Raw genomic sequence first — 27,008 nt, 5'->3', positions numbered from 1 at the left:
TACATGTTTTTTTACCGTTGCCAACACCATGTTATTCATTTTACAATTTTGTAAAAAAAATCGTTAGATTGCTTTTGACACAAAAGTATAATTACATTTCTTCCCATAATTATTATCATTTCTATGAAAGTTCAAACATATATAAAATAAAAAACAATAATCTTCATACATCTTAAACGAGATGGTTAATCATCATGATAATTATTAATACTCATCATGATCTTCACTACATAACATATCCAAAATATCCTTAGCAGAGGATGAATCCGACCCGATGAGCCGGTCTAGCTTATCCTCACTCCACCAACTTGTCGGTTGTAGCTTACGGCGACCCTTAGATTTATGGCCCGACTTGATAGCCGGCGACACATGACAATTACTGTACTTGGACCGCTCACTTTCTCCGATGATATTTGAATGGTTGGTAGTCTTTGGTTGCATTTTGGTAAAATCTCCAAAAACTGGTGGTGAATCGAGTCGGTTGGTGTGTCGAGGATTAAAGCCCCGCGGATGAATCATTCCTGTCCTTACGACGCCTTGATGACGACCTTCACTCTTCATGTTTACTTATTTAGATTTGAGACTTGATGAATTGTCGAATTACCATTGTCTTGTCTATATGTAGGAGGAGCATACCAAATATAAGTTTGGGCACAAGAAAATGAGAATGGTCAAACATGCTTGTCCACCAAGAAATTAATATTATATTCTTTGCGTGCCTTTTTTTATGTCGTCACTCGTCATTATCTCTACTCTATTGGCATATCTGGGCTAATGTTAATTTTTCCTGAAAGATGAAAGCCCATTACATCGAATTTGGGCTTTATGTTAATTTTTCTATTAAAACATATTGGGCTTTTAGTAAATTTTACGTCGACGTTGGGGATAGTATTGCTCTTGTGACCAAACACTTGGAAACTCGAACAAGCAGTTTATGCCCCAATCTTCTTCCCGCGTCTTTCACACACTTCAATCTCTCCGCCGGCGAAATCATTGCTTCTTCCCTCAGGCCTCAGTCAATTCAGATGCCTTTTCCACGTCTCCTCGCCGGGTTTTAACCTCATTAGATTCGTCAATCACTCAATTTTGTCTTCTTCTTCTTCATGTGAGCTTCGATTTCATGTGATTTTCAATCGAATTTATAGCTTTTAAGATCTCTTTTTAGGGTTTTGATATTGCGAAGTAAATCCTGAATGTACGACCTGATTTTGTTGTAATTGAGTGGATATTGAAGCTGGGAAGAAGCTTAGATTGTTGTTTTGAGCTCTGAAGAAGTGAAATTATGAGCAGCAGCTCTAGAGAGGGATCTCCAGATTGGCTTCGCTCTTACGAGGTTCCAGATTCAATCTGATTTCTGTTTCTATTTTATATATTTGTTTGAAATATATAGAAATTAACAATTGAAAGTGGATGGTTTTGTTACGCAGGCACCCATGACTACTTCATTGTTGTCGCTATCATCTTCAGATGATGATAGTCCTTATAGGGAATCTGAAGTCATTTCGTCTCTTCCTTTGCCTGATGATGACGGTGACGACATTGTGGTTCTTGAGACAGAATCTGTGGAGTTACTGACTAGGAAGAATTCCGAAACGAAGGTTGTGACGAAGCAAGTGAGTATCGAGCAGGTGTTTTCTAGAAAGAAGAAAGCAGATGCTAGTCTCAACCTTGAAGGTATGGAAGATTTTCTGTGTTGTTTTGCTTTGAGATTAGAGGAACAAACATTTATGGGTCATTTCCTTCTTGGAGGGCGAGGGAGAGAATATCAATTTATGAATTTAGGGGAGTATTGTTCAACTGTTGAGCTCTTAAAAGCATGTATTTGACTCGGGCAGATTCGTGTGCAGGGAAGGAGAATGGAAACAACGTTGACTGTGAAAAACTCTCTAGCAAGCATAAGGATGCTCAAGTAAGAACCTTTTGGACACTGTCTCCATCGTACTCCTTAGTGTTTCTGTTGCCTCTACTTGCTTTAGTGGGTCGATATTGTGATTCAAGTGTTTCTTGTCAGAATGTATCTGCCTGATAAATGGATTGTATTGTCAAGATAGTGGTATACTAGTTATAAACTAACTCTAGGACAGCTTTGGACTTCTATGAGATATGATGAAATTAGTTGGTGATCTATCGCCAGCACTCTTATCTGTCTTAGTTTTTTATTTCAAGGTTTTGTGTCTGCATGGATCAGTTTAATTTATGGAATATAATATCGTAGGGGTGTAAAACTACTAACTCTTAATTTGGTATAGTGTTGAGAAGATATGTTAACATTATTTAAATGTATCATTAGCAGGGAGGAGCTGATTCTGTATGGCTTGTCTCATCTGATTCTGAGCCATCCTCTCCTATAAAGCAGGAAGTGACTGTGTCAACTGAAAAGGATGCGGATTTTGTTCTTGAAGCTACAGAGGAAGAACCAGCAGTTAAGACAGTTCGAAAGGAAAAATCTCCAAAAACAAAGTCAAAAAGCAGTCGCAAGACACCCAAGGAAGGAAATAGTGCACAGGAAATTTTAAAAACTGAAGGTAAGAATTGTATCAATGTTTTTTTTTTTTTAATTTAGGATTTTTCTTAAGTAATGTAACGGTTCCTCTATCATGCAGATAAAGATACAGATACCACTATAGCCGAGCAAGTAACACCGGAAAAATCTCCAAAAACAAAGTCAAAAAGCAGTCGCAAGACACCCAAGGAAGAAAATTGTGCACAAGAAATTTTAAAAACTGAAGGTAAGAATTGTATCAGTGTTTGTGAATTTTTAGGATTTTTCTAAAGGAACACAACGGTTCCTCTATCATGCAGATAAAGATAAAGATACAGATACAGATACCATTATAGCCGAGGAAGTAACAACGGATCAGAAGATCAAGCCTTCTTCTGTAAGGACCTTTGTATGAGGACCACTATTGTTGTTTCTTCTCTGGTTCTTCCTAATGATCAGCTTTAAATTTGCAGGGCTCAAGTTCAAGATTGCCTTTGGTACTTTCTGAGAAGGTTAATCGTACAAAGGTAATACAACTATGTTTCTTTGCACATGGTTTTACACTCTACGTTTATATATCATTGTTATGGAAGCTGGTGACACTTATGTTCTGGAAAGGCCAAACTGCATCTATTTTTAGAGTTTTATTTGTTGATAAAGCACAGTGGTTAACAAAAACAATGAACTATATTTACAGGTACTCGTTGAATGTGAAGGTGACTCGATAGATTTGAGTGGAGACATGGGGGCTGTTGGACGCGTGGTTGTTTCAGACACAACCGGGGACATGTACTTGGACTTGAAAGGTATGTTCACTCAAATATATATATATATATATATATATATATATATATATATATATATATTGCTGGCTTAACTCTTTATGCTTTTGAATTTTCGATTTCTCCCATTGAAACTCCAAAAATAGTTCTCGTACTCTTTTGCAAAACATGTAGCAGAATCAGCTATGCCTCTTGTGTGTAACAGAGCTGATTCAGTTACAAGTAACAGGTTACAGAATTAGTTTACCATGACTGGAGTCTCTTTAGTAACCCTTTTTCACTTAATGTTTCAGGAACCATATATAAATCAACAATCATTCCATCCAGAACATTTTGCGTTGTATGTTTTTAGTTCTTCTTGTACCTTCTCGGATTGTAAGGGAACTTGTGGTACAATTATTCATACCAGCGATCTTGTATTTCAGGTTAACGTAGGTCAGACAGAGGCTAAGGTTGGTAATTTCTATTGCGCTTTCTTGTTTCAATGTATATGTATGCAGATACCATCTTAAGTTGTATATTGCTCATAGATCGCGACTCTATGTGCACTCTAAACTTTTTAGCATTTGGTTGGGAAACTAAAACATAAATTGGAGGGATAGCCTAATTTTTGGATTATATGTTCCCTTGTCAGATTGAAGCTATTATGAATGACTTCATACAGCTGATACCACAATCTAATGTCTACGAGGCAGAAACAATGGTGGAAGGTCAGCTCGTTTTCTCTGTTTCTGTTCCAAGTGACTTCATTATTGCCAGTCTTCTTGAAGCCCTATTCTGGATATAGTAAACTGATTTTACGCAAATGTCTACTTCTCTGGCTAATACAATAACCCATTTAGGCACTCTGGAAGGATTTACGTTCGAATCAGATGATGAAAGTAACAAAAACGCCAAGACTGCTGTAAAGCCAGCTGATCAAAGTGTAGGCACAGAGGAAGAAACCAACACAAAAGCCAAACCCAAAGCCAAAGCAAAAGGCGAAACTGTACGATGACAAAACTTAGAATTTCCTCCTATGAAATCGATGTAAATCCATTACAGTAAAAGAATATTTGTTACATGTGGAATATTTGCAGGTTATAGGAAAAAAGAGAGGAAGACCATCTAAAGAGAAGCAGCCACCAGCAAAGAAGGCTAGAAATTCTGCCCCTAAGAAGCCAAAAGCCAAGAAATGAGTTATGATTTTGATATCTCCCACTCCTTAAACGCAACATTTCATTTATTCAGTTGAGACGACATTATATACATGAAATAGAGTTTTACATGTCAATTCAAACAATTCAAGGTAAATCTAAGGACATTGATTATTGGAGTATAAAAAATCTCTGAGAAGACATTAAACATGGTCTGTTTGATTCCTCTACACAGTTATGTAGCATTTCTAATTAAAAAGTAGAATGATTATGTTTCATGTCGTGCCAGATTGCCTCAAAGCAGTTAGACTAAAGCCAAGAAGCAACAAGACAGGGTAAGGTCGAAGAAGATCGGATGAAGATTGAGTCTCTCTTTGACTCTGATCCTGAATTGGGGGATTCATATACTGGTCGTTTGGATCTTGGTCCAAAGTGGGAGGAGGCATGAACTGCCCATCCCCATTCTGATTCTGAGGTGGGGGAGTCATTGAATCCTCGTTTGGTCCGGGTGGGGGCGGAGTTGGTGGAGCCATAGGTTGACCATATTGATTTTGAGTCGGAGGAGCCAGAGGTTGATCGTATTGATTTTGAGTCGGAGGAGCCAGAGGTTGACCATACTGATTTTGAGTCGGTGGAGCCATAGGTTGACCGTACTGATACTGAGGTGCAGGAGCCATAGGTTGACCATACTGATTTTGAGTTGGGGGAGCCATAGGTTGCCCTAACTGATTCTGAGGTGGGCTGGGAGGATCCGAGTTCAGACTGTCTGGTCTTTTTACCCTGGATTCAATACGGGGAAAGATAATCAATCAGAATATGCAGACAGTTTTTGAAAGGTTGCAGAGAGCATTGTAACAAATTAAAATGAGAAAGGGCATATCATATATACCTGCCAGGGCAGAAGATAATTGCATATTCAGAAGCCTTGCAGGTGAAAGTACTGGTTCCATCATCGAAGGCATAGCTATAAGCTCTGGGACAAGCTCTCTTGAAGATGGAAGAGTATAAAGACGGTCGGCATGTGGTCGGGTTAGCAAACTGACCGCTGCAACAGTACTGGTCCAACCCAAAGGCCTCACAAGCGCTCTTGCATGCAACAACCCCTCCTCTTTCAGCCTCTTCCTCTCCCATCACTTGAAGCTCCTTTGGACAGCTAATATTGATATCAGCAACACATCCTGTAGCATTACAAGCGCCAACCAGTCCACCACCCGTCGGGAGAGCAACTATGGGAAGGTTATACCCATCAACGAGACTGACATCATAGAAATCTTTGTCATCAGAACCGTGACCGAGTGTGATCTCGAAAAGAGATGTCGGCGGAGCAGCGCCATTACCAGCACACTCCAGCTTTCCGCCGCAGTCTCCAGTCATACATTTTCCCGCGCCGTTAGCATCAAAGTTGCAGCCAGTCCTAGCCCAAATACGACCTGACCAGCCTAGAGCCGTGGGAATTCTAACAGACTGTCCCACATCAAGCCTGAACCCTGTGGTGGGTAGTGGCTGGGTGCCAGAGCCTGCAAGAGTTCCAGGCCATATAGTAAAGGGACAGTTATTTGTGATGACGAACGTGGAGGAATAAGAAACAGAGAACAGTAGAGAAACATAAACAAGAACAGCCATAGGAACCATTGGTGATCTTCCCATTATCGTATAAACGTTTAAGATTTCTGAAATATGGATTTGCTGGGAAGTCCATGGACCAGGGTTTATAACAAATAAAATGTAGAGGGAGAGAAGGATGCAATGTTTAAGCGGTGAAGTTGCTTTAGAGAGCTTCAAGCCCCAAGACAATATGTTAGGGTTTAGCATTACTCTAAGGACACTGGCCTCTCCGACAAGGCAATTCTTTGCCTTACTTCCCCATCTTTTCATCGGTTTATTATATTATTATAGAACTAATGAAGTGATGTCTCATGTAAGAGAATTTACACTAGATCCAGGTTCCTTGACAATTGAGTTGAATAAAGTAACCAAATATATCTTTGGTAAAAAAAAAAACAAATGATAAAAAATAAAAATAAAATATTTTCCTGGTAATCAAATTTGTATAGTAGAAATTAGAAAAAATCAACAAAAAGTAAAATAGTGATTGTTATTTTCGTTAGCTATTAGGGAGAAATATTCCCGTACCGTTATCTTATCGTAGCGGCAGAGTCAACATTTGATACTTTGCCAACTTCTTCAGAAGAGAATCTTCAACGATCCCAGGAAACCATCGAATGCCTAGACATTCACCTTTCTGTCAGCTAAACTATTGCATTAAATCCACGCTGAAAAACAACAACTTGAAGCAACATTTCCATTCTCAGTTCTACTTATGAAGCAAACCTGGAGATTATTTTCTATATGACGATTAATAGTTTTTTTTATTGTTGAGTTAATTTAGTTCACCATTGTAAATATACTTCAGAGTAGGGGATGTTGTAAGGCTGTAGCCTAGGACTATAACAAGCAGTTAGGAACAAGAAGGTTGTAAGTACGCTATGACTTACCAAGACTGCGATTTAGATGGGACTCATGGAAGTTGTCTTCATCAGAAACTTAAAGAGATTGTACCTGGTCATAGATATTGGAAAAATATCAGAACCTCAGATATAGCCAGGTATTGGTACAGAAGCAGAGCCCACAGGTAAATGAAAAACGAAGGGTAACTAACGGTAACAATTCTTTGATCATCAATACACATAATTACCATGTTTCGTTGATAGTTTTGAACACAGTTGGCCAACCGCATCCTCTTTGGGTAGTTCATACCTATTCAATGCCCGCCTTCTTCTCACAGTTAAGGAGTAACAGCTTATGTTGCCAATGACAATGAATCACACCATGATTGTTGTTTCCTGCTGAGCACAAACACAAGAGGACCTACAAAGTAAGGTTTAAACTTCCATCAGTTAGATTTACTCCTTTGATAAAGAAAATTCAAACAGACAAATCAGTACACATAAAAGAAACACAATTAAACTCTCCTGAATTGCAACATTTGAAACCTGCACAAACAGAAAACAATTTCAGAACCCCAAATACTCATCAATCAAGGAAATGGAAAGCTGGAAATAAACACATAATTTGTTAGAATTAGGTTTCGATCAGAAAGGATCAAGGGAATTGGTTAGCAATGTGTAAAACCCTGTAGCACCACACTTACAGAAATCAACCATGGTGTGTCAGGCTCTGCGTAATAGTAGCCAAAACAAGATACATAGCTGAATAAAAGCCTGCCTAAATATCGTGTCCAATCACAAGAAAAAACTAAAGGTGGACAAGAAGAGATATCAAACATCACCTAAATACGACAGCAGTAAGATCCAGAATAAAGCATTAGAATTATAAAGTCTCTCCTACATAAGTACTACATAAAGTTCAACATTACTAAGATAAAAGCTCTCTTTAAGGCAGGGAGGATATGCCTAGACCTCCCTGCGAGAGCAATAGCACAATGTCTCATATCCATAGTTGTCCAAAAGAAAGAGAAAAGGGAAGTTATTCTACGTAAGATAAAGAGGCCTCTCAGTCTCAGGATTTGCGGAGATCAACATGGAATCTAAACCAACTCCATTCCGTCTCCAGCCGGGCTGCAGATAGGGCTCACAGCAGTAAAAGACCTCTCGAAAGGAGAAGCATGGAACTGAGCATCACGACGACGACGCTTAAACGAACAGCTCTCAGAAGGATGACTCTCAGCGGCGTCAAGCTTCCTCCGAACACCTTTAACCGCCTGCTCCTCGACGGACGAGAGAGGGAAAATCCTCCCACTGGCTCGGCACAAAGAGCTATGGTTATCATAGAGAATCCGCTGGTTACAGTTCTTGTCGCAGACATGAGTTAGTCCAGTTAGTTTGCAGCGATACATATTCCCACAAACATTTTCATTCTCACATTTCCAATCACATTTGTGTCCATCGCAATCGCGACCCAGAATTGCAGACAAGTAAATAACATTGGCAGATGTAACAACCATGGGAGATTTTCCAAATACCTCCATCTTATTCCTGTGATCTGATAAAAGCTCCACAACAACCTTTGTATACACTCTGCAGAACCGAAGAAAGCCGAAGAAGAAGAAAACCATCAATATCATCATCACAGACAACGTAGATCACTCCACATTTTCAGCTAATCAATTCTTCAAAATCACATCAAATCTCGAATCTACTTGAACGTAATTAAGCTATAGATTACAAATTCCACGATTATACATCTCTAAGAACGAAATTTGAAATCCAAATTTGAAATGAATCGAAGTGAGAGCTACCAGATCCGATGGTAAGATGAAGAAGATTCTCCACGAAATTAGAAATTTCAGAAGCAAATTACACAGAGAAGAAAGGTAAGATAGAGAGAGAGAGAGAGAGAGAGAGAGAGAGAGAGAGAGAGAGAGAGAGAGAGAGAGAGAGAGAGAGACATACCTGGATAGTGAAACGAAACCCTAATTTTGACCCGAGAGAGAGAGACGATAGCAACAAGAGGAAGAAGAGCAGAGTGGGGGAAGAAGAAGATGAAGAAGATATTTATAGATTAGAGAGAGAGAACTAACACTGTCTTCTAACGGATAATATGATCCTAACTCCGTTAATTAACGGTCCCACTAAACGGGTCCCACCAGTGATTTTTTTTCTCTTTTATATTCATTGTTAATTCATTTTTTGAGGACATGTATTGTATGCACTTAATTAAATTTTGAATTCGTCTACTTATTTCGTTTTTGTTTTGTCTTATCGAGAGTTAGAGAGATAATATATCACGTGTCAGTTATTCCTTGGTAATATTTTAAACCAAACCCGCGCGGAATCAAAAATTAAAAGATACAAAAAAATCCCCACCCAAATTTCACCTATTTTTTTCCTATCATTTTATAATTACCTATTTGACTCTATGCGATGGTTAAAATAGTAATTATTTTTATGATTTATGATAGTGAGAGAACCATGTTAAATGAAGTGAATAAACGGTAATTTTTTGCTAAATTAAGACTAATTAATTCATAGAAAAATTAAGTGGTGCCGTAAAATTAATATTAGTTAATTCATAGAGAAAAAAGAATATGAAAACGAAAGAAAAGGAGAAACGGTAAGAAGAGTGCGATGACTTTGGCCTACCTAACTTCTCTACCCGTCTTCTTTGCTCCTTCACATCATTTTTCACTCTGTTAACGTCTAACAAAGTTTTGACTTTATTGTGGTCAATGTTTATCTGACTTGGGCTTTTTTAAAGCCCACTTGCAATTCTACAAAATTAGGACCTTGAATCGGGAGGATCATGTCCTATTGCACTTTATCATGTTTTTGTGATTTTGTCAACTGATTTCAAACACACAAAAAAAAAAAGTCAAATAATTCTTCAATTTTCAGAATTTAGAAATCCCAATACAGTAAGTAAAAAGACTTAACATGTGAATAGTTTTTAGAACACATGTTATTTTAATAAAGAAATTTTTATAATCGTTTTGATAGATAACCTAAATTTATAAAATCGTTTTCATTTTACCTAGTAAACCTTTGATATATATAATATCCAAACAACGTCATCTATCATTAGAGAATTCAAGGTGGAGAGACAAATACAAATTACAATAACATATATAAACTAACAAAGATAAGTAAATACAAGACATTCTAACATTAAAGAACAGCTGTAAATTGGTAACTTGATAAATAGCAAAATCATAACAAATCTCAATGAGACCAACAACTGAAACTTAAAAGATTGCAGCTGATCTTATCGCATCCAACTTGAATTTATATGTTGGATGCATAAATGCTTGCATAGATGTGAATAAATTTGTTTCTCTTTCTTACGTTTAGAGCTTTCATTTATGTCATAACGTGTTTTACCATAAAATCTTCGACCAGAAGAAGAGAATGAAAAGGAATGCATAGATGTGGAACTTGAAGCAGGAAACCTCGGAGGGTGAAGACCCCCATTAAACTCATTGTCATGTAAAGGTGGTGAAGTAGGAGGAGGAGGCTAGGATATTGGTGAGTATGAGGAGATGTCGATTCAGAATTATTTACAAGAGTTTGATGAGTAAGATTGTTTGATCCAATACCTTCTTTCCAAACAGGCCCACAACTAGAACATCTTTTTCATCATCTTGAACCACATGAGCAACTAAAAGGGGACAATTATTGGCATGATGATTTATAAGGCAACAATTGGTACAAATTCTCTGAAGCCTTTCATTCCCAAATCCTAGCATAGCTCATTCCATGGATTTAAATTGAACTCTTCGAAAAAATATAAGACGATATGTGATCATAATTCTAATCTTAACATGGATAAAGGTTATATAAGTTGTAGTCTCTTCATTATAATCCAACTCAAAAACAGGTCCAAAAATACCTGTAATAAAACGCATAGTTAGTTCAGAGAAATAAGGAAAGAGGATATCTCTAACTTGAACTCATAAATCAATGAAAGTGAAAAAGTTCGGACCAGAAAAATCTTCTCATCTTTTCAAAGCAACAGACTACTAGTTAAACATGCAAGAAACTCTTCTCAAAATAGACATCAAGTCAAACTGAGAACAAAAACGAATATATATTAGAGTCAGGAATATATATGCGTATAGTATGTGATCATATTGCATAATAATTATCGTCTATAAACAAACGTAAACTTCAACGTCGTTAGTAGACTATAACTTAAAATTATATTTATTATAATGGAACATATTTTAAATTTTGTTAATGTAAGCTATTTACTTTTATTTAATATAGTTTACAATTTGATTACAAAAATATATTTTTAATCAATCTTTCTAATAACTCCCAATTCTTATTAACTACCAATTACTTTAAAAAATCTATTATATATTTTTACTCTCTTTTACTCTAATTATCACTTTTCTTTTCCTCCTGATACATCTTTTCCCAATTACTGTACTCTCAATTACTCTAATGTTATCCAATCAGACCCTAAATAATGTATCTACAAAGAGTCATGTATGTATAAACCACGTGTAAACCTAATAGATAAACCCACGTGAAGAGAGGTATGGATGCTAACTTCAAGACCGATCCAATAATAGTTGAAAATAACACGGACTGATTAAATTTCCTTCATAACAAGTCAACGAAAGTCTTTTATTAATGGTAACGGTAACATGTCACACGCTCCCAATTAAATGCTAATCTCAAATCTTAATAAGCATTTTTCTTAGCTCCTCGAGCCTCCCATAGGATTACTCTTTAAGACTTGGTGATAGTAGTTGTTGAAATTTGATGAACATGCAAGTGACACATATTACATATACGGCTCTACTTTCTACCAAGTGGTACCACAACGTACACAAATAAAAATTTAACAAAAAGAAAAACGTACACAAATAAATTAAATTCTTAAAAGAATATTTCCTCCAAGTCAAAGAAGAAACAAGTTTACTCTTCTTTTAACGTCCGGGTCTTCTTTTAACGTCCGGGTTATATATATAGTAATTGCTAAAAGCCCAAAACTTTATGTGATTTAGAACAAACAGACTTTATGTGATTTAGAACAAACAATTTTCAGAATCATACATTTTCTTAATGCCTTGAGCAACTTTTGATCACCATAATTTACTGTCTTTTTCGAAAACTTATGTAAGTGAGTTGTTATTGTTGTTCTAATAATAATTATAAAAATGGCAACATTGTTATGGTGGGGAATCCTCGAGGAATATACCGATGCCAAATCAGCTGTGAAATGAAGAGAGAGACGTCATAGAAAGTAGGTGGGCCTCTAGTGGGCCGTGCATGTTCTCAAAAGTTTTCCACTTTCCTCACATTTTTCTCCTTTTTTGGTCTTTTTCAATTAAACGCCACATTCATTTTTATTTTTATTTTGTTGCAAACTTAGCTATTTTAAATCTATTGTAAAGTTTATCAAATTTTTATTTTTATTATTATAGAATGTTTGTTATTAGAAAATATATCTTTTGTAATGAAAGGCTGTAATTTATTTATTTTGATATAAACTTGCCAAACAAATGTTTTCCGTATCCTCGTTTTTCAAGATAGAGTATTTTTTATTATTATAAAATATATATCTTTTGCAATGAAAATTTTTAATTTAAAATTTGTTTATTATTTGATTATGTCATAGTATTAATAGATACTATATCTTTTGCATTTTTTGAAAATAGTGAAAGAAACTTTTCGCATGCTTTGTGTTGTGAGTTGTTGAAGAAAAAAACTTTTAGAGTGTGAGTTGTTGACAAACAAAATTAAATACATCTTTTGCATGCTTTTTTTTTCTTTTTCTTAATTCACTAATTAATGGACCTTTAGATTTACAAATGGTTAACATAAATAAATTAAAGGTTGTGGATACGAAACTAGTTAATTTAATAGTATTGTTTACTTTTTGTATTTTGAATAATCTATATATAGAGTAAACCTATAAAATTCATATTTTCATATATTATTTTCTAAAATTCCTACAAATGATTTAGGACTTATCAATAAAAGTTTTGAAGATGTTTTAAATATTTTGTGGTAATTTTGAATTAATATAAAAAATCAATTCTATGTTTTAGAATACCTCTATTTCATATATATATGTTAAATATGGAAGATCCAAGAAAACCAAATTGGGTTCGAAATGTTTCACCATTTTAATAAATTCTGATTTGTTTTTTTTTTTGTAAAATTAATAAAATGTATGATTTTTCTAGTCCTTATAGTTTAACATTGCTTCGGAAATCCCATGAATTGCTACTGACTTTTAGTATTTGTGGTTACAGCAATTATTTGTAAATTGTAACACTAGATTTTTGCATCCAATAATAAGAGTGAAAACTTAAAATGATGAAGGATTTTAGGATTTTAGGAGTTCTTTCAAAAAATTCAACTAGATGTCAAATATATATCAATTAGTCGATTACTTTTAAATATAGTATATGTTTGGTAACAAAAACATTGGTAAATCCGAATGCCAAATGGCAACGGCTGGTCCAAACTTAACAGCTATAGGGTTCTTCCTTTACAAGTTGGAGATTTGTACACATATTTAATAACGCACACACACACACGTTTATACATAAAGACTCAAATCTATAAATAGAGGTATAGAGTGAAAGGAAACGCCTAAGAATCCGGAAAGCTCAAAACAAAAATTGAGAGAAAAATATAGCATTAGATACGGGAAGGTCCACGTAAGACCCGTACTCTACTTTGATTCTCTCAATCTCCTTCAATTTTTTTCTAGATTTTTTTTGTGATCAATCTTTGATCTAAGAAGATGAAGCGTGAGTATTTAGATTATACACTTGTGCCTTTAGGGCTTGCTTTGATGGTCTTTTATCATCTATGGCTTCTCTACCGTATCATCCACCGTCCTTCTTCGACTGTTGTTGGCCTTAACGCCTTCAATCGCCGCCTTTGGGTCCAAGCCATGATGGAGGTCTATCTTTTTACTATTTTTTAATCATATTTATTTGCTTTTGGTTATAAAAATGCATATGTAGATTTGTTTTTTCTAGTCAAATATATATGATTGATCTCTCTACTTAATTTTACATGAGTTATATGATCATTTTTTTCCTGGAAAATGCAAAATTATTTTAGCTCATTTGGTTTTATATTTTGAGGGTTGTTGGAGATGATAACTAAGGAGAATCTTGTTTATATAAATTGCTTATAGTGTTGATTTACACATAACGATAAAGATGAATTAATTGAATAAGAAGTGATAAATGATAAGTGTATGCATGTGTAGAGATTTTCCTGGGAAAGAAAATACTGACAACAGTTTCAGGTCCTTTTGTATTGGATTGGAGGATGTGAGGTTGAGATTCTATCTCACTATGTGCATATATAAAGTTTAGTATATGGTTTATATATAAATATGAGTATAATTCTAAGTATAATCATCATGCATGCACCTCATAAATTGATACTAATATTGAAAGTTGAAACAGTATCAAGTTGTTTTTCTTTCTTCTTTTGCTCAGATTTTTTCTTTTCTATGTGAACATAATTATGTTAAAGTTCTTTACGTTAATGCAAGATTTTGAACATTTCCTTACTAAATGAATCCGCAAGTGTGAAAGCTAACAACACTCAAAAGATGCTTTGCATTTTTGGGAAACTTTTTTTTGAAAAAAATGTTTATAATTACATTATTTCCTCCACCAATTTTTTTCACTTTTTGTTGGATTTGAGATTTCTTGTACTAACTTATGTTCCGTTAACAACTATTGTAAACAGGACTCATCCAAAAACGGCGTTTTAGCGGTTCAAACGCTAAGGAACAACATAATGGCATCAACTCTATTAGCATCAACCGCAATAATGTTATGTTCACTAATCGCGGTACTAATGACTAGCGCTACAGGAGAGCGATCAGTCTGGTTTGTGTTTGGAGACAAAAGCGACCGAGCCTTCTCGCTCAAGTTCTTCGCAATCCTCGTGTGTTTCCTAGTCGCGTTTCTCCTCAATGTCCAATCAATTCGTTATTACAGCCATGCAAGCATCCTTATCAATGTCCCCTTTAAACAGCTCATGGCTGTTTCTTCAGGTGGTCGTGGTAATGGTAGTCTTATGATAAACCAAGATTATGTGGCTGCAACGGTTAACCGTGGGAGTTACTTCTGGTCGTTAGGACTACGAGCGTTCTACTTCTCCTCGCCTTTATTCCTATGGATCTTTGGTCCCATCCCAATGTTCATAACTTGTTGCGTTCTTGTTTGTTCGTTGTACTTCCTTGATTTAACGTTTGACTCGATGAAATGTAGCGTTGGAGCCGCAGACGCGGAGGAGCCCGAGATTAGAAGCTTAGCTCAGAATGTTTAGTAGTTTTTTTTTAATTTGATAATGGTTAGGGGTTCAGATATATTGAAGAGAGTTTTGTTCAATGGAACATACAAATCTTGTAAGTTGTATTGATTCAGGTTCAATGGTAGTTGAACCGTGTCAAAGTGTCACTCTGTAACCAAGTGAAGAAATTTGTTGTCATTTAACCGTAAAATTGTCAATTTTACTGATGTCAAAGATATATATATTTTTTTGGTAATTTTGCATATGCATATGGTATATATGGATCATATATATTCCATGTTTATTTTCAACCCTTTACTTTAAAAGTTACGAAGAATTTAGAACAAATTACAAATATGGACTTGGATCAAAAATGTTCATAAATTCTACTTCTATAGCTTTTTCTTTCCCCGTTTATAATATATGGTATTCGGAGGTAACATTTTTCTTATTTTTTCTGTCAACCACATTAATTGTTTGAGATCTCTTTAACCCTTTTGTAGTTAGGACAAATGTTAAGAATCCATAATAGTAAAACTAAATATGTATTTATTTTTGGAGCTTTTATTTTTAATCTTTTTTTAAAACACTATATATATAGTGGGTGGTTTTCTATATTTTTTTAACTAACGTTGATATAGGATTTAACCCACGATATACCGTGGGACAATTTGTGTTTCGCACAATCTTGATTCGATATGTTTAATATTGGTAGTGTAACAAAATAATAAAATGAAAAGAGCAATTGGGTAGGGTCGGATCATCATGAGATATTTAGTAATTTAACAACTTGTAGTTTTGGTGACTTCTTAAATTTTGATCAGATAGAACATAGCCACTAAGTAGGATCATGAGGAAATACATAATTTTCTAAATAAAATAAAAATAAAAAGAGAGATTTCCACATATTCAAGTTTTAATATTTTTTCTTTGTTTTTCAAATAAATTAAAACTAAACTAAAATCCACATCTAATTACCATTCAAATTTTTCAAACAACTAACATTTACACCAAAAAAAAAAATTACAAACTAAAATTCGAAAGCCAAAAACTATTTTAAAAGCTACATACATTTATGATTTTAAACAACGGAAAATAAAATATTTCCAGAAACTGAACTTTGAGATAGAAAGTAAACGTCTTTAGTAACTAAGTGATTGGTTGGCATGTCACCGTAAATTATTCGCTGTAAAATTTTGACCGTCAGCGTGTAAAATGCAACCGTGTATTTTATTGTTATACGTGTAGATATTAGGGATATAAAGTCTTAGAAGTAAATTTATTAGTCGTATCTTAAAATATGATTAGTAAATATTTTATAAAATATTATAGTTAACCAAACTATATAATAAACAACAACACAAATTTTGTGATGCACATATAGGTTAAATGGAATCTATATAAACATGTAAAATAGTTTATATGTTAGTCGGATAATAACTACATATTAGTTGAAAAGAATATATACATATAAATTTTTTGTTCAAATGTTGTTCAAAATTTATACATAAGTATACATTAACAAACAAAACTATACATGGTATTTATACTATTAGTATATATCCATCTAGTGCCTAGTGTACATTATATAAGCAACACATAAAAAATGATCATGAGGAAATAAAATTAAAATAAAAGAGAGATTAAATTAAAAATATAACTTATAGAACTTATAACAACATATGGTTTTAGGTTGTAGAAATATAAGATTTACGGTCACAAGATTTTTTTTTTTTCTAAAACTAATTCACAACAATTTGGTCTTCACAAAAACAATTATGGTTGTAAAAGATTACATTCCAACTAATCAAACACTATAAGAGACTATCCTCAAACTAGAAACGCAGAGGTCTAAACCCAAAAACAAAACAAAAAGCAATGACTTAGATAAACTTTGTTGGATATGGGCTTCGCCCCATTTAACATTCGGAGGCCCAAACAAAGAGTCATTGAAAACCTCAGTTAAGAATGATGAAGACCAGCCCCCCTGAGAAAGCCGCAGCCCATTGCGAGATGAGGCCCATTTTCTGGAAAGGATCAGCCGCCATAGAAGTTTCATATCGCTCAGAAAATGGTACTGTGTACTTTCATTGAAGTACTATAAATATTGACAGAGGAATGCCAGAAAAGGACACCTGAAGTCGGACGAGAATAGTACAAGAACATTCTCATTCGGATTCAAAGACATAAGCTCGACAATTGACTTGTGTAGTTTTATTCTTGTTGTATCTCTTAAAACGAGGCTTGGCTGTAAACATATCTTGTAAACGGCCGAACGTTAAGTTTAGATAAATAAGATCTTCCTTTTCGCTCGCTACTTTCTTCTCTGTTTTTGAGGTTTAGTTTTGAGTACCAACGGACTTCGATATCAAACGTTTTAAAGTTTAAACCTATTTGATTTACATTATTTGGTTTAAATAAATTGATTCAGACTTCACACGACCAAGAAAAAAAAATGGTTGAATTGGGTTCTCATCTATTGGGCTTTAACAACAAACACTATTAGTAAGATGGGCTGGCCAGTTGTGTAAACTGTTTCATATTGGTAAATCAATATGATACCAATTAAGTTTATTTAATTCTTCTTTAACTTCCGTACAACTATCACGAAGCTTCCTTTATAGCATCAACGTGTCAATATATGATTCGCTAGGTGACATCTCTCGTTCAGACATCCTCACCTTTTGACTCATATAACCCCTATTTCCGTAACTATTTTACTGCAATACTTCAGGGGTAAAATAGGTATTTACATTCTGTTTTGCCTTTTACGCGTAACGAACGTGGTTTTGTGTTTTATGACTTTCTGGGAAACAGTGGTACGCCTATCCACGCGCCACTTTTTCATCTCTTTGTCTTTGATATCTCTCTTGTCTGACCAAATCGTGTCACATCTCCTTCTTCTCCACTTTACCAAATCGTGTCAAATTTTAGGGTTTTTTCTTTTCGTACTTCATCAAATTCTGGAATCTGGTTTTTTCTTAGTTTTCTTCTATATACCTTTGAATCGCATCTTTGATCCAAATTCATTTTAGATATCACCTTGAAGTCGAATTTGTGATTTTTTCTTTTCCTCTCGAATTCTCAAAGTCTCACGCAACTATGAAAGAAGACATGGAAGTACTATCGCTCGCTTCACTACCGGTTGGGTTCAGATTTAGTCCAACGGACGAAGAGTTAGTCCGGTACTATCTCCGGCTCAAGATCAACGGTCACGATAACGACGTTAGAGTAATTCGTGAGATCGATATCTGCAAATGGGAGCCTTGGGATTTGCCTGGTAATTCCTTTCTTCATCAAATCAATTCGTTGATTCATCTTTAGCTCTTTAGTCTCGGTTTAGCAATTCCCAGGCTTCAATTCCGGTTTATGCATGTTTGAATTTGGAACAATATGATCAATAACTTCTTAGCTTAGGTAGTGGACTTAGTGAATTTGAGTAAAGATTTATACTTTAGTATTTGTGGTGTAGATTTTTCTGTGGTGAAGACAACAGACTCAGAGTGGCTCTTCTTTTGTCCTTTGGACCGGAAATATCCGAGTGGAAGTCGAATGAATAGAGCTACTGTGGCTGGATACTGGAAGGCGACGGGAAAAGACCGTAAGATCAAATCAGGAAAGACTAAGATTATAGGTGTTAAGAGGACTCTAGTGTTTTATACAGGTCGTGCTCCTAAAGGGACACGAACTTGTTGGATTATGCATGAGTATCGTGCTACTGAGAAGGATCTTGATGGAACAAAGTCTGGCCAGGTAAAAACCAACTTGGCAAATGATGGCATTAACTTGTGTGTGTAGGTCTTTTGTGTTTCTGATTGTGTTTGTTTGATTGTTTTTGGTTGCAGAATCCGTTTGTTGTTTGTAAGTTGTTTAAGAAGCAAGATATTGTGAACGGAGCTGCTGAACCAGAAGAGTCAAAGTCATGTGAAGTTGAACCAGCGGTATCGTCTCCAACTGTTGTGGACGAGGTTGAAATGTCTGAGGTATCTCCTGTTTTCCCTAAAACAGAAGAGACTAATCCTTGTGACGTCGCAGAGTCTTCTCTTGTAATCCCCAGCGAATGTCGTAGTGGATACTCTGTCCCTGAGGTTACAACCACCGGGGTAAGGATGAACAAAATACATTCTTTTCATTACAGGAGGCGGTACAACCGCTTTGTAAACTTACAAACTTCATTTTACTCAACAGCTTGACGATATCGATTGGCTCTCGTTTATGGAGTTTGATTCCCCGAAGCTGTTCTCTCCGTTGCACTCTCAGGTGCAATCTGAGCTCGGTTCCTCTTTCAATGGCTTACAATCTGAGTCTAGTGAATTGTTCAAAAACCACAATGAGGATTACATTCAGACTCAGTACGGTACAAATGATGCGGATGAATATATGTCCAAGTTCTTGGATTCTTTTCTTGACATTCCCTATGAGCCAGAACAGATCCCATATGAGCCACAGAATCTTAGCTCATGCAACAAGATCAATGATGAATCTAAGAGAGGAATTAAGATTAGAGCTCGACGAGCACAAGCCCCGGGTTGTGCTGAGCAGTTTGTAATGCAGGGCGATGCCTCAAGAAGGCTGCGTCTTCAGGTTAACCTTAACAGCCACAAGTCAGAAACTGACAGTACACAACTTCAATTTATCAAGAAAGAGGTGAGAAGAAGTTTGTTTTCATACCTTCTCATGTATTACAATTTATGATCCTTATATTTATGCGATAAAATGTATATAGGTTAAGGACACAACAACGGAAACTATGACGAAAGGATGTGGAAATTTCACAAGATCAAAGAGCAGGACTAGTTTCATATTCAAGAAAATTGCAGCCATGGGATGTTCATACAGAGGGCTTTTCAGAGTCGGTGTGGTAGCGGTTGTGTGTGTGATGTCGGTCTGCAGTCTAGTCGCATAAATCCGCTGAATGTGATGTTTGTTCCGATCAATTCATATAGTAAGAATAAAGAAAGTGGTTTTTACGGGTGGAGAGAGCGCGGATTTGTGTGTATAACAGGGGTTTTGGCCTGGTTCTGCATCTGTTGTTATTGTTGTTGTTTTTGTCGGCTTAAGCTTAACCATGGTCGGTTTAGGAGTGTAGTAGACTTGTAGTTAACATGTACGACGACTCATAATATTCAGATGGTAATGTTTGGAAATTTTTTTATTCCTGACCACATGTGTCTTGAGATTGCGTTTTTGACATTTTTAGTAGCCTTGTACAATCAGAAACAAACTACGAGTTCGAATGGTAGCACCGTAATGAAAACGGTGTCAAACATGTTAGTACGAACCGACCGGGTAGAGATATTTATTAGAGGTGTGTTTATTTCGTATATCATTAAACATGTTTAGTATGATAGGACGGTTTGATTGAGGGTATGGACTGTTAAACATGTCATTTGGGTATTTTATGGCATTAAGTATGCCCAGTAATATATTACAAAATTTTTGGACAAAAGAATGCATATTTGAATAGTTCAAATAATATGATCACCTCTCTTTTCTCTCCTTCATATCTTTTAGAGAGAGGAACTGTTGAATTCTGCCGACCGGATTATTCTGGTAAACTGCCGTCCCAAGTTTTGGGCTTTTGCCCGACATCTTTTTGGCTTTGTTAGCAAAGATGGCCGGTCCTCTTCTGGCAAATCCGGCTTCTACAAGAATAATTGTATCCTTACTACTTAATTGTATGGACCAAGAATAAAATTTCAAAATTTAGTTGTTTTCTTGATATCTGTAAAAAAAATTAAACAACACTTACAATAAGACATAGGAAGCAGTTTGTATCAATATTACTGTCGTGTTGCTTTGGAATAAAACCCAAAATACGTAAGTACCAAAACAATTATTAGACTTTTTAAATGTGTTAGCTGATATAAGTAGTATATATCAATGTTGTATCATACTTTGAATAAAACTCAAAATTATGTGTGAGTAAGAAAAGAAAATACAATTCTTTCCAATATATAAAAACATCGTAAATGCATAAAATATGTGCATTCGAATCTTAACGCCATTGCAGTTGGACTCATGTCTCCACATGCGATGCACCGAACACCAACTAACTTTATCTCAACTATTTTTAGAATTCACGTATCATGTTCTTTAATCAATTTAATATTTCGATTATAAATTTATAATGACCAAAGAAGGTGATGCACACTTTTAAAGCGTAAATATACAATAGTGGATATGAATGACTCGATGCTTGATCATTAACATGGCACATTACATAAAACAAAAGTCTATAAATTTCTTTTAAGTTTTATTAAAAACGGATGACAAGAAAAGAGAGTCTATAAACTTATTTTAGCAGAGAAACTAATTCGGTTGTGGCATAGAGTTATTTTTTTATATGGTTTAGTCAATATGGCTTTTTGTATTTTTGACTTTTTGGATATACTTTTGAATCAGATTAAAGTCGCATATTGCCGGTTGGTATAAAAGGAACTTCATGTTAATTCCAGAACGATCTGAAAAATCTTCCATAAATCAATTTTATTTAACAAATGCAAAAACCATTAGTACGTAAAATTAACCTATAAAAAACCAGAGGTTATTTATTGTCTTGATTTTTGATCTGCGATAACATCTGCTGAGTTTTGAGTTATACAAACCACTCAAGTCTCAACATTGAGATTTTTTCAGGTCCATTTGGATAAAACAATAGTTGAAACCCATAAAGATAGTGCGCGTCAAAAGTAAATTATACATTGAGACTCAAACTGTGAAAACGATCGGATACAAATTACATGTCAATTATTATTACTTAAAGTTCATTTTATAGCAGGTATACCAAAAAGTTAAGTCCAAATTCGCAGTTTTAGAGGAATTTTTTACTACAAGTAAAGTGATAATATCATCAGTTTTACCAAACGATGGAGACCAATTTTAGTTTGTAGCATAATATAGAAAGTATAAACTAATTTAGAGATGGACACAAGGTAAAATACAAGTGATTCATTTTTCAGCTGTTGTGTATGAAAAATTGTTTTATATGTTACTTTTATTCGTTCGAAACGGATATTCAACATTTTACATTAAAAAAAATTTCGTTGCAGGTTATTATGAAAAAAATACATTTCTATTGTACCGTTTTAATATTTTTATAACAAACACTAAAAATATCATTTACCTCTGTAACAAAAAAAAAATCATTTGCCTGAAAAATTCTTCAATTTCATTACCTAATCCACTCCAAACAATTACATAGTAAAAATGAGATTTTTGTTATTTACGAATACTTTCATTCTTATAAGCAATACAGTGGATATACTAAATTTAAAATTTTGTAACTCTTTAAGACTTATTAAAAATTATTGCCAAACTCACCAAGAAATATGGAAATAAATGTACTTTTTTGTTAAATCATATTTGGATAAAAGATGGACTCATAGATACGCACAAAAATGTATACATTCAGCATATTGTGTAAGCTGAGTCAGCTCCAGGTGTTTGGGCACATGTAAACATGGACCCGACCTTTTTACCTCTTTTTCTGTTATAAGTTTTTAAAATAAAATTAGATTACTTCACAAAGACTATAAAAAGGATTATAATTCCAAAAACAAAACAAAATTATAAAAGTAAAAAAGATATAGTTAACTAGAAAGTTACCAAACATGGATTATAAACCGGTCAACTACGTACATTAAGAATCTGAGTGAATTCTCTGAACACTTTCATCTATCATTTTCTTATAGCTAATTTTGTCTTAGTGGCGAACCGTAAATGCCTCTAAAGGTTCACTTTAATTTCTAAATAGTTCTTCCAACTATCGAGCTTATTTGTTTTATACTTTATATGATAGTTGTAATATGTCATAATGTCTGAGTTGCGATATATCAAATAGGGCACGACGGATAAGAACACACATTGATGGTGATATCAACCAGAAATATATGATATACGTGTTGTCTATAAAACGCCCCTAATTTATTCATTAACTTCACATAATCACGTAAACTAACATTAGTCGCATAATCGAGTAACAAACATCTACTGGTCTACAAGAGTTGTCTTAAGTCTTGACTGCCAAACAAAATGAAATTATTCTCTCATTTGTCCAAATTTAATCTAAAGCATCCCACGTGATTTCTACTTTTTCCACCATGCCAAGGGGTTTTTACAAACACTTTAATCTACCCAAATATATTTTTAATAGTTTTCATTTTATTGGGCACCCCATGTTGCATCTATCCCCAAAAATTGCTTTTGAAGAAATGTGAATACTATTTTTCTATTTTTATGAAAATATAGAACACATTGTTTAGTGAGTTTTCTACTGATTAGATTGTTCTTAGTATCGAGAATACAAGTAACCGAAACTTGTGGTTAAAGGATTTTGATGCCTCTGCTAAAAGGAGATAAATCAAATCTACCAAATCCGCTTTAACGAACAAAGAGAAACTAATCTAATGGTTTCATACAATGTATGCAACTATAGTTTGATTTGTCTTTTCTAACCACTTCGAACTATAGAAATTACTTGCAATGAGAAATAAATAGTATACTTTCTGAACTATTTTTTTTTTTTCGATTACATTACACACTACAAACAAAATAGTTTGTGTGTGAAATTTAGCTTTTAACTTTGTAATGTATTACTTATAAAACATAAAAATAAAACCTCTTCGTATTGTAAATGATAAGTATTTTCTTAGTAAATAAATTATTTAGCTGACAACATAATGTTGGGTAGAGATGATGACACGTCATCTTATCATCTTTTTCTCGAACTAACATTGGGTTAGAAGTTATATTAAAATTAAGAATAGGAAAGATTAAATTACTATAGAAAATTAAGGAGGAACAATATAAATGTAACCAATAAAGTCGGTGAGTATGATGCAAAGTATTGTCCTTTTCGATGCCAAAAATTATTTTCTCATGGTACGTTCCTTTTATTTATACATAGTTTTCCGCGTTATCATGAATATACGTTTCTCCCATGAAAAAAAAAATATACATATCAGAAGGGAGTAATCCACATAACATGAAAAGAAAAGGAACAAGCTAAGTGGTAGGAATTTGCAAGTAATAAATTGTTTTCTTAGAATATTGTAATACATATGTGGTTTTTATATCAAACTTAGAATTTGATTTCTCATGTTGAGGTGTGAAAAACTAAATTATCATGCAAAAACTTGTAGATTTTGAATACAGTAAAAGATCACATATCTTACAACTAAAATTAACAAGATTAAATTTCATATTTTGGAAGCCTAACTGAAAAAAACTGACTCAACAAAACGAACAACATCCGGACATAACTAATACGATGCCCATTATACAATCATTCAAGGTACATGATCAAAGCACACCCACATTCTATGCCTATAAAACCTACCGACCTCGGACCATCTTGTTCCGGGCCCTCTTCAAAAAATAGTAAATTGCAAAAGAAAGAAAATCGAAAAGGTTGTTTGTAAAATAATTACAAAACATAATTAGTGGTGAGAATAAATCTAAATATAAGGTACAAGGGGGTGAAGGGGTGTGTGTCTATATATGTTGGATGATTAGTTTCTGCCATGTGCTATGGAATCAACCTCTTATGCTTTATGTTCTGTTTAGCTCCTACCTTATACTATAACTTTAATTATTCATCAATAATTCTAATTCTCCTTCGTTTTTTAATATACTAGTGTTTCATATAAATACTCGCTCTCTCTACTCATTCCCTCCATAACATATATTTCTTCTTCGTTTCATTCATAATCGTCTTATAACCACAGATTCTAAAACATGGGAGAAGAAGTAAAACCAGTAAGATCTAAAGTTCCTTCAATACTTTTAAACCACAACAAATTAAGTACCTATTTTGTAACTAATTGGTGATTGATGTTTTCAACTTTTCATTATTAGGAGGCAAAGGAGGCAGCCTCTGCTCCACAGGCCGTCCCCGCTGAGGAGGAGGAGAAGAAGAAAGATGTAGCGGAGGAGAAGAAAGTGGCGGCTGAGGAGGAGAAACCAAAGGAGGAAGAGGAGCCGCAACCACCACCACCGCCTCCACCCTTCATACTCTACGTCGACTTGCATTGTGTTGGATGCGCTAAGAAGATTGAAAGATCTATTCTAAAAATTAGAGGTAAAAGAATATATGAATGGATGGAGGATTAGATTCTGCTAAGAATAATTGTTCAACACTTTTAATCAACAAAACAAATTCTCTTTCTAATATATAAAAACCATTAGCTTCATTCTCAAAATCCCAACTACCTAATATTATTTTATAAAGCTCAAAAGGGAAATTTTAATTCTTTTTTTTAACATATTAAAAATGTCTAGGTGTGGAAGAAGTGGTGATGGATATGAATGAGAACCAAGTGACGATAAAGGGAGTGTTGGATCCGCAAGCAGTGTGCAACAAAATCAAGAAGAAGACTAAAAGAATGGCCAAAGTCCTCTCGCCGCTTCCGGCAGCTGAGGGAGAGCCTCTGCCACCAATCATAACCTCTCAGGTCTCCGGCGGCCTCACCACCGTCGAGCTCAGCGTTAACATGCACTGCCAAGCTTGTGCTGACCAGCTCAAGAAGAAGATTCTCAAAATGAGAGGTACATGCATATATATATATATATATATATATTTGTGGATCTAGTCAAAACCAAAATACTCTTTTTCAATGTACATAATTTTAAGGATGGTTAAAAGTTTTTGGTTGTATTGAAAACGGTATTTTGTTTTATAATTTGTTGTTCTGCATGAATCGCAATAATCGTTAAATAAAAATAATAATATATATTTCCCACCGTTTTTAATTAAACATACGCATCCATATTAAAATAATATATCATTTGGTATAGATGTCACCTAAGAATTCATTATATATCATGTCAAAAAGAAGAAGTTACTATATATCTCGTTATGCATTACGTCACATGCATGTTTAAGCTAAATTTGTTGATGACAATTAGATTTTGCGAAGTTTCTATTTTTTTTTAGTAGTAATTAATATTGAGCTTAAAGGACTAACTAATATTGTTGGTTAGGGGTCCAAACAACTGTGACAGAGCACACCACGGGAAAAGTAATAGTGACTGGGACAATGGACGCTGAGAAGCTTGTGGATTACGTCTACCGTCGGACCAAAAAGCAAGCCCGAATCGTACCCCAACCTGACCCGGAACCTGAAGCCCCCGCGGCCGCGCAGGAAGAAAAGAAGGAGGAGAGCGGTGAAGGCAATGAAAAACCACCAGAGACCGGAGAGGAAAAGGAAGAAGAGAAGAAGAAGGAGGGAGAGGAAAATGGAGAGGAAGGTGGTGGAGAAGAGGCGGCGGCTACGGAGGAAGAGAGACGAGACAATGAAATGACGGCTATGGCCCAAGAAGAAGGGATGAAGAGGATGATGTATTACTATCAACCTTCATACGTCATAGAGAGGATTCCTCCGCCGCAGCTTTTTAGCGACGAGAACCCTAATGCTTGTTGCATTTCTTAATTAAATTTGGTTTCGTATATGTCTATGGAAAATATAATTAGAGGAATTAATAATTAGGTAAGAAAAGAAAGAAAATAGGTAAAGAATTTGTAAACTATTTATTTTTTAATATAATGTACGTGTGTTTGGTATCTTTAATTATCGGTGGATACGTTACGCGTTGGTATATACGTAATCGCAACTATAACAATTAACAACGATCGATACGGAATCTACTTAAATTCATGTAAGAATACAAAGTGTGACACGAATTTGTTTTGTATATTCTAGAGGAAAATTTATATGTCATAATGTAAAAAGGATTTATAAAGACAAAGAGATTCTAGTGGGAATTTGGAGATCTAGGTGGGTCTGCACATGGCATGCTTCTTTTTTCTTTTGCTACGTCAATCTCCATTTTTCGGACGTGGCAGGCTTTTCCAGCATACCTTGTCTAT

General features: G+C 34.7%; 7 protein-coding genes and 2 long non-coding RNA genes across 28 annotated transcripts; 5 read left to right on the top strand and 4 right to left on the bottom strand.

Annotated features, from left to right (window-relative positions):
* Positions 1 to 69: 69 nt before the first annotated feature.
* On the bottom strand, positions 70 to 613 carry AT5G24640 (uncharacterized protein). The gene has a single exon (NM_122372.3). The coding sequence runs from the start codon at positions 559 to 561 to the stop codon at positions 205 to 207; it is 357 nt and encodes a 118-aa protein (NP_197852.1). The 5' UTR covers positions 562 to 613; the 3' UTR covers positions 70 to 204.
* Positions 614 to 771: 158 nt separating this feature from the next.
* On the top strand, positions 772 to 4,581 carry BIN4 (double-stranded DNA binding protein; the record flags this gene model as incomplete). 12 transcript variants are annotated; one of them, NM_001161266.1, is made up of 14 exons in its annotated part: positions 795 to 1,105; positions 1,235 to 1,333; positions 1,428 to 1,674; positions 1,848 to 1,909; positions 2,294 to 2,525; positions 2,604 to 2,729; positions 2,815 to 2,879; positions 2,956 to 3,009; positions 3,180 to 3,288; positions 3,558 to 3,604; positions 3,690 to 3,716; positions 3,899 to 3,974; positions 4,107 to 4,252; positions 4,344 to 4,581. In NM_001161266.1, the coding sequence occupies exons 2-14, from the start codon at positions 1,283 to 1,285 to the stop codon at positions 4,440 to 4,442; spliced, it is 1,341 nt and encodes a 446-aa protein (NP_001154738.1). In that variant the 5' UTR covers positions 795 to 1,105; positions 1,235 to 1,282. The 12 variants fall into 12 exon arrangements, with proteins under 12 accessions (NP_001330964.1, NP_001154738.1, NP_001154737.1 ...); NM_001161265.1 differs by having other exon boundaries at positions 2,803 to 2,879; NM_122371.5 differs by having other exon boundaries at positions 2,291 to 2,525; positions 2,803 to 2,879.
* Positions 4,551 to 6,961, bottom strand: AT5G24620 (Pathogenesis-related thaumatin superfamily protein; the record flags this gene model as incomplete). 4 transcript variants are annotated; one of them, NM_001203456.1, is made up of 5 exons in its annotated part: positions 6,896 to 6,961; positions 6,534 to 6,626; positions 5,738 to 5,917; positions 5,290 to 5,655; positions 4,605 to 5,180 (listed from the first exon to the last, which is right to left on the bottom strand). In NM_001203456.1, exons 3-5 carry the CDS (start codon positions 5,776 to 5,778, stop codon positions 4,676 to 4,678), a joined length of 912 nt encoding a protein of 303 aa, NP_001190385.1. In that variant the 5' UTR covers positions 5,779 to 5,917; positions 6,534 to 6,626; positions 6,896 to 6,961. The 4 variants fall into 4 exon arrangements, with proteins under 4 accessions (NP_197850.2, NP_001190385.1, NP_001332412.1 ...); NM_122370.2 differs by lacking the exons at positions 6,534 to 6,626; positions 6,896 to 6,961 and having other exon boundaries at positions 4,551 to 5,180; positions 5,290 to 6,197; NM_001343883.1 differs by lacking the exon at positions 6,896 to 6,961 and having other exon boundaries at positions 4,676 to 5,180; positions 5,290 to 6,556.
* AT5G03805 lies at positions 4,569 to 5,077 on the top strand. Its single transcript, NR_142710.1, has 2 exons — positions 4,569 to 4,971; positions 5,008 to 5,077. It is a non-coding gene; the product is annotated as an other RNA (long non-coding RNA).
* A 750-nt stretch (positions 6,962 to 7,711) lies between the features above and the next one.
* Positions 7,712 to 8,887, bottom strand: AT5G24610 (cyclic AMP-responsive element-binding protein). The gene is made up of 2 exons (NM_122369.2): positions 8,813 to 8,887; positions 7,712 to 8,437 (listed from the first exon to the last, which is right to left on the bottom strand). The coding sequence occupies exon 2, from the start codon at positions 8,386 to 8,388 to the stop codon at positions 7,948 to 7,950; it is 441 nt and encodes a 146-aa protein (NP_197849.1). The 5' UTR covers positions 8,389 to 8,437; positions 8,813 to 8,887; the 3' UTR covers positions 7,712 to 7,947.
* Positions 8,888 to 11,942: 3,055 nt separating this feature from the next.
* AT5G03785 lies at positions 11,943 to 12,142 on the bottom strand. Its single transcript, NR_142709.1, has one exon. It is a non-coding gene; the product is annotated as an other RNA (long non-coding RNA).
* Positions 12,143 to 13,439: 1,297 nt separating this feature from the next.
* On the top strand, positions 13,440 to 15,407 carry AT5G24600 (TRP-like ion channel protein (Protein of unknown function, DUF599)). 2 transcript variants are annotated; one of them, NM_001203455.1, is made up of 3 exons: positions 13,466 to 13,784; positions 14,591 to 15,096; positions 15,205 to 15,341. In NM_001203455.1, the coding sequence occupies exons 1-3, from the start codon at positions 13,623 to 13,625 to the stop codon at positions 15,266 to 15,268; spliced, it is 732 nt and encodes a 243-aa protein (NP_001190384.1). In that variant the 5' UTR covers positions 13,466 to 13,622; the 3' UTR covers positions 15,269 to 15,341. The 2 variants fall into 2 exon arrangements, with proteins under 2 accessions (NP_197848.1, NP_001190384.1); NM_122368.4 differs by having other exon boundaries at positions 13,440 to 13,784; positions 14,591 to 15,407.
* A 2,481-nt stretch (positions 15,408 to 17,888) lies between these two features.
* On the top strand, positions 17,889 to 20,590 carry TIP (TCV-interacting protein). The gene is made up of 5 exons (NM_122367.4): positions 17,889 to 18,419; positions 18,612 to 18,892; positions 18,985 to 19,242; positions 19,328 to 19,786; positions 19,866 to 20,590. The coding sequence occupies exons 1-5, from the start codon at positions 18,242 to 18,244 to the stop codon at positions 20,043 to 20,045; spliced, it is 1,356 nt and encodes a 451-aa protein (NP_197847.3). The 5' UTR covers positions 17,889 to 18,241; the 3' UTR covers positions 20,046 to 20,590.
* Positions 20,591 to 24,452: 3,862 nt separating this feature from the next.
* Positions 24,453 to 26,781, top strand: AT5G24580 (Heavy metal transport/detoxification superfamily protein). 5 transcript variants are annotated; one of them, NM_001343881.1, is made up of 5 exons: positions 24,453 to 24,608; positions 24,868 to 24,898; positions 24,998 to 25,220; positions 25,421 to 25,687; positions 26,123 to 26,736. In NM_001343881.1, exons 2-5 carry the CDS (start codon positions 24,878 to 24,880, stop codon positions 26,569 to 26,571), a joined length of 960 nt encoding a protein of 319 aa, NP_001331936.1. In that variant the 5' UTR covers positions 24,453 to 24,608; positions 24,868 to 24,877; the 3' UTR covers positions 26,572 to 26,736. The 5 variants fall into 5 exon arrangements, with proteins under 5 accessions (NP_001331936.1, NP_568449.1, NP_974830.1 ...); NM_122366.4 differs by having other exon boundaries at positions 24,512 to 24,898; positions 26,123 to 26,781; NM_203101.1 differs by lacking the exon at positions 24,453 to 24,608 and having other exon boundaries at positions 24,700 to 24,898; positions 25,001 to 25,220; positions 26,123 to 26,707.
* The last annotated feature ends 227 nt before the right edge of the window (positions 26,782 to 27,008 follow it).

This window comes from Arabidopsis thaliana, chromosome 5, assembly GCF_000001735.4.
Source record: "Arabidopsis thaliana chromosome 5, partial sequence".
Lineage (NCBI taxonomy): Eukaryota > Viridiplantae > Streptophyta > Magnoliopsida > Brassicales > Brassicaceae > Arabidopsis > Arabidopsis thaliana.
The sequence above is the reverse complement of the archived record's forward strand: the minus strand, read 5'-3'. Positions and strand labels throughout refer to the sequence as shown.

Bases quoted from the DNA above. Each gene is read 5' to 3' on its own strand.
- AT5G24640 (NM_122372.3), bottom strand. From the start codon at position 561: ATGAAGAGTGAAGGTCGTCATCAAGGCGTCGTAAGGACAGGAATGATT.
- AT5G24610 (NM_122369.2), bottom strand. From the start codon at position 8,388: ATGGAGGTATTTGGAAAATCTCCCATGGTTGTTACATCTGCCAATGTT.
- AT5G24600 (NM_122368.4), top strand. From the start codon at position 13,623: ATGAAGCGTGAGTATTTAGATTATACACTTGTGCCTTTAGGGCTTGCT. The intron at 13,785-14,590 runs GTCTATCTTTTT...TATTGTAAACAG, and splicing joins GGGTCCAAGCCATGATGGAG to GACTCATCCAAAAACGGCGT.
- TIP (NM_122367.4), top strand. From the start codon at position 18,242: ATGAAAGAAGACATGGAAGTACTATCGCTCGCTTCACTACCGGTTGGG. The intron at 18,893-18,984 runs GTAAAAACCAAC...TTTTGGTTGCAG, and splicing joins ATGGAACAAAGTCTGGCCAG to AATCCGTTTGTTGTTTGTAA. The intron at 19,243-19,327 runs GTAAGGATGAAC...TTTACTCAACAG, and splicing joins CTGAGGTTACAACCACCGGG to CTTGACGATATCGATTGGCT.
- AT5G24580 (NM_122366.4), top strand. From the start codon at position 24,878: ATGGGAGAAGAAGTAAAACCA. The intron at 24,899-24,997 runs GTAAGATCTAAA...TTTCATTATTAG, and splicing joins TGGGAGAAGAAGTAAAACCA to GAGGCAAAGGAGGCAGCCTC. The intron at 25,688-26,122 runs GTACATGCATAT...ATTGTTGGTTAG, and splicing joins GAAGATTCTCAAAATGAGAG to GGGTCCAAACAACTGTGACA.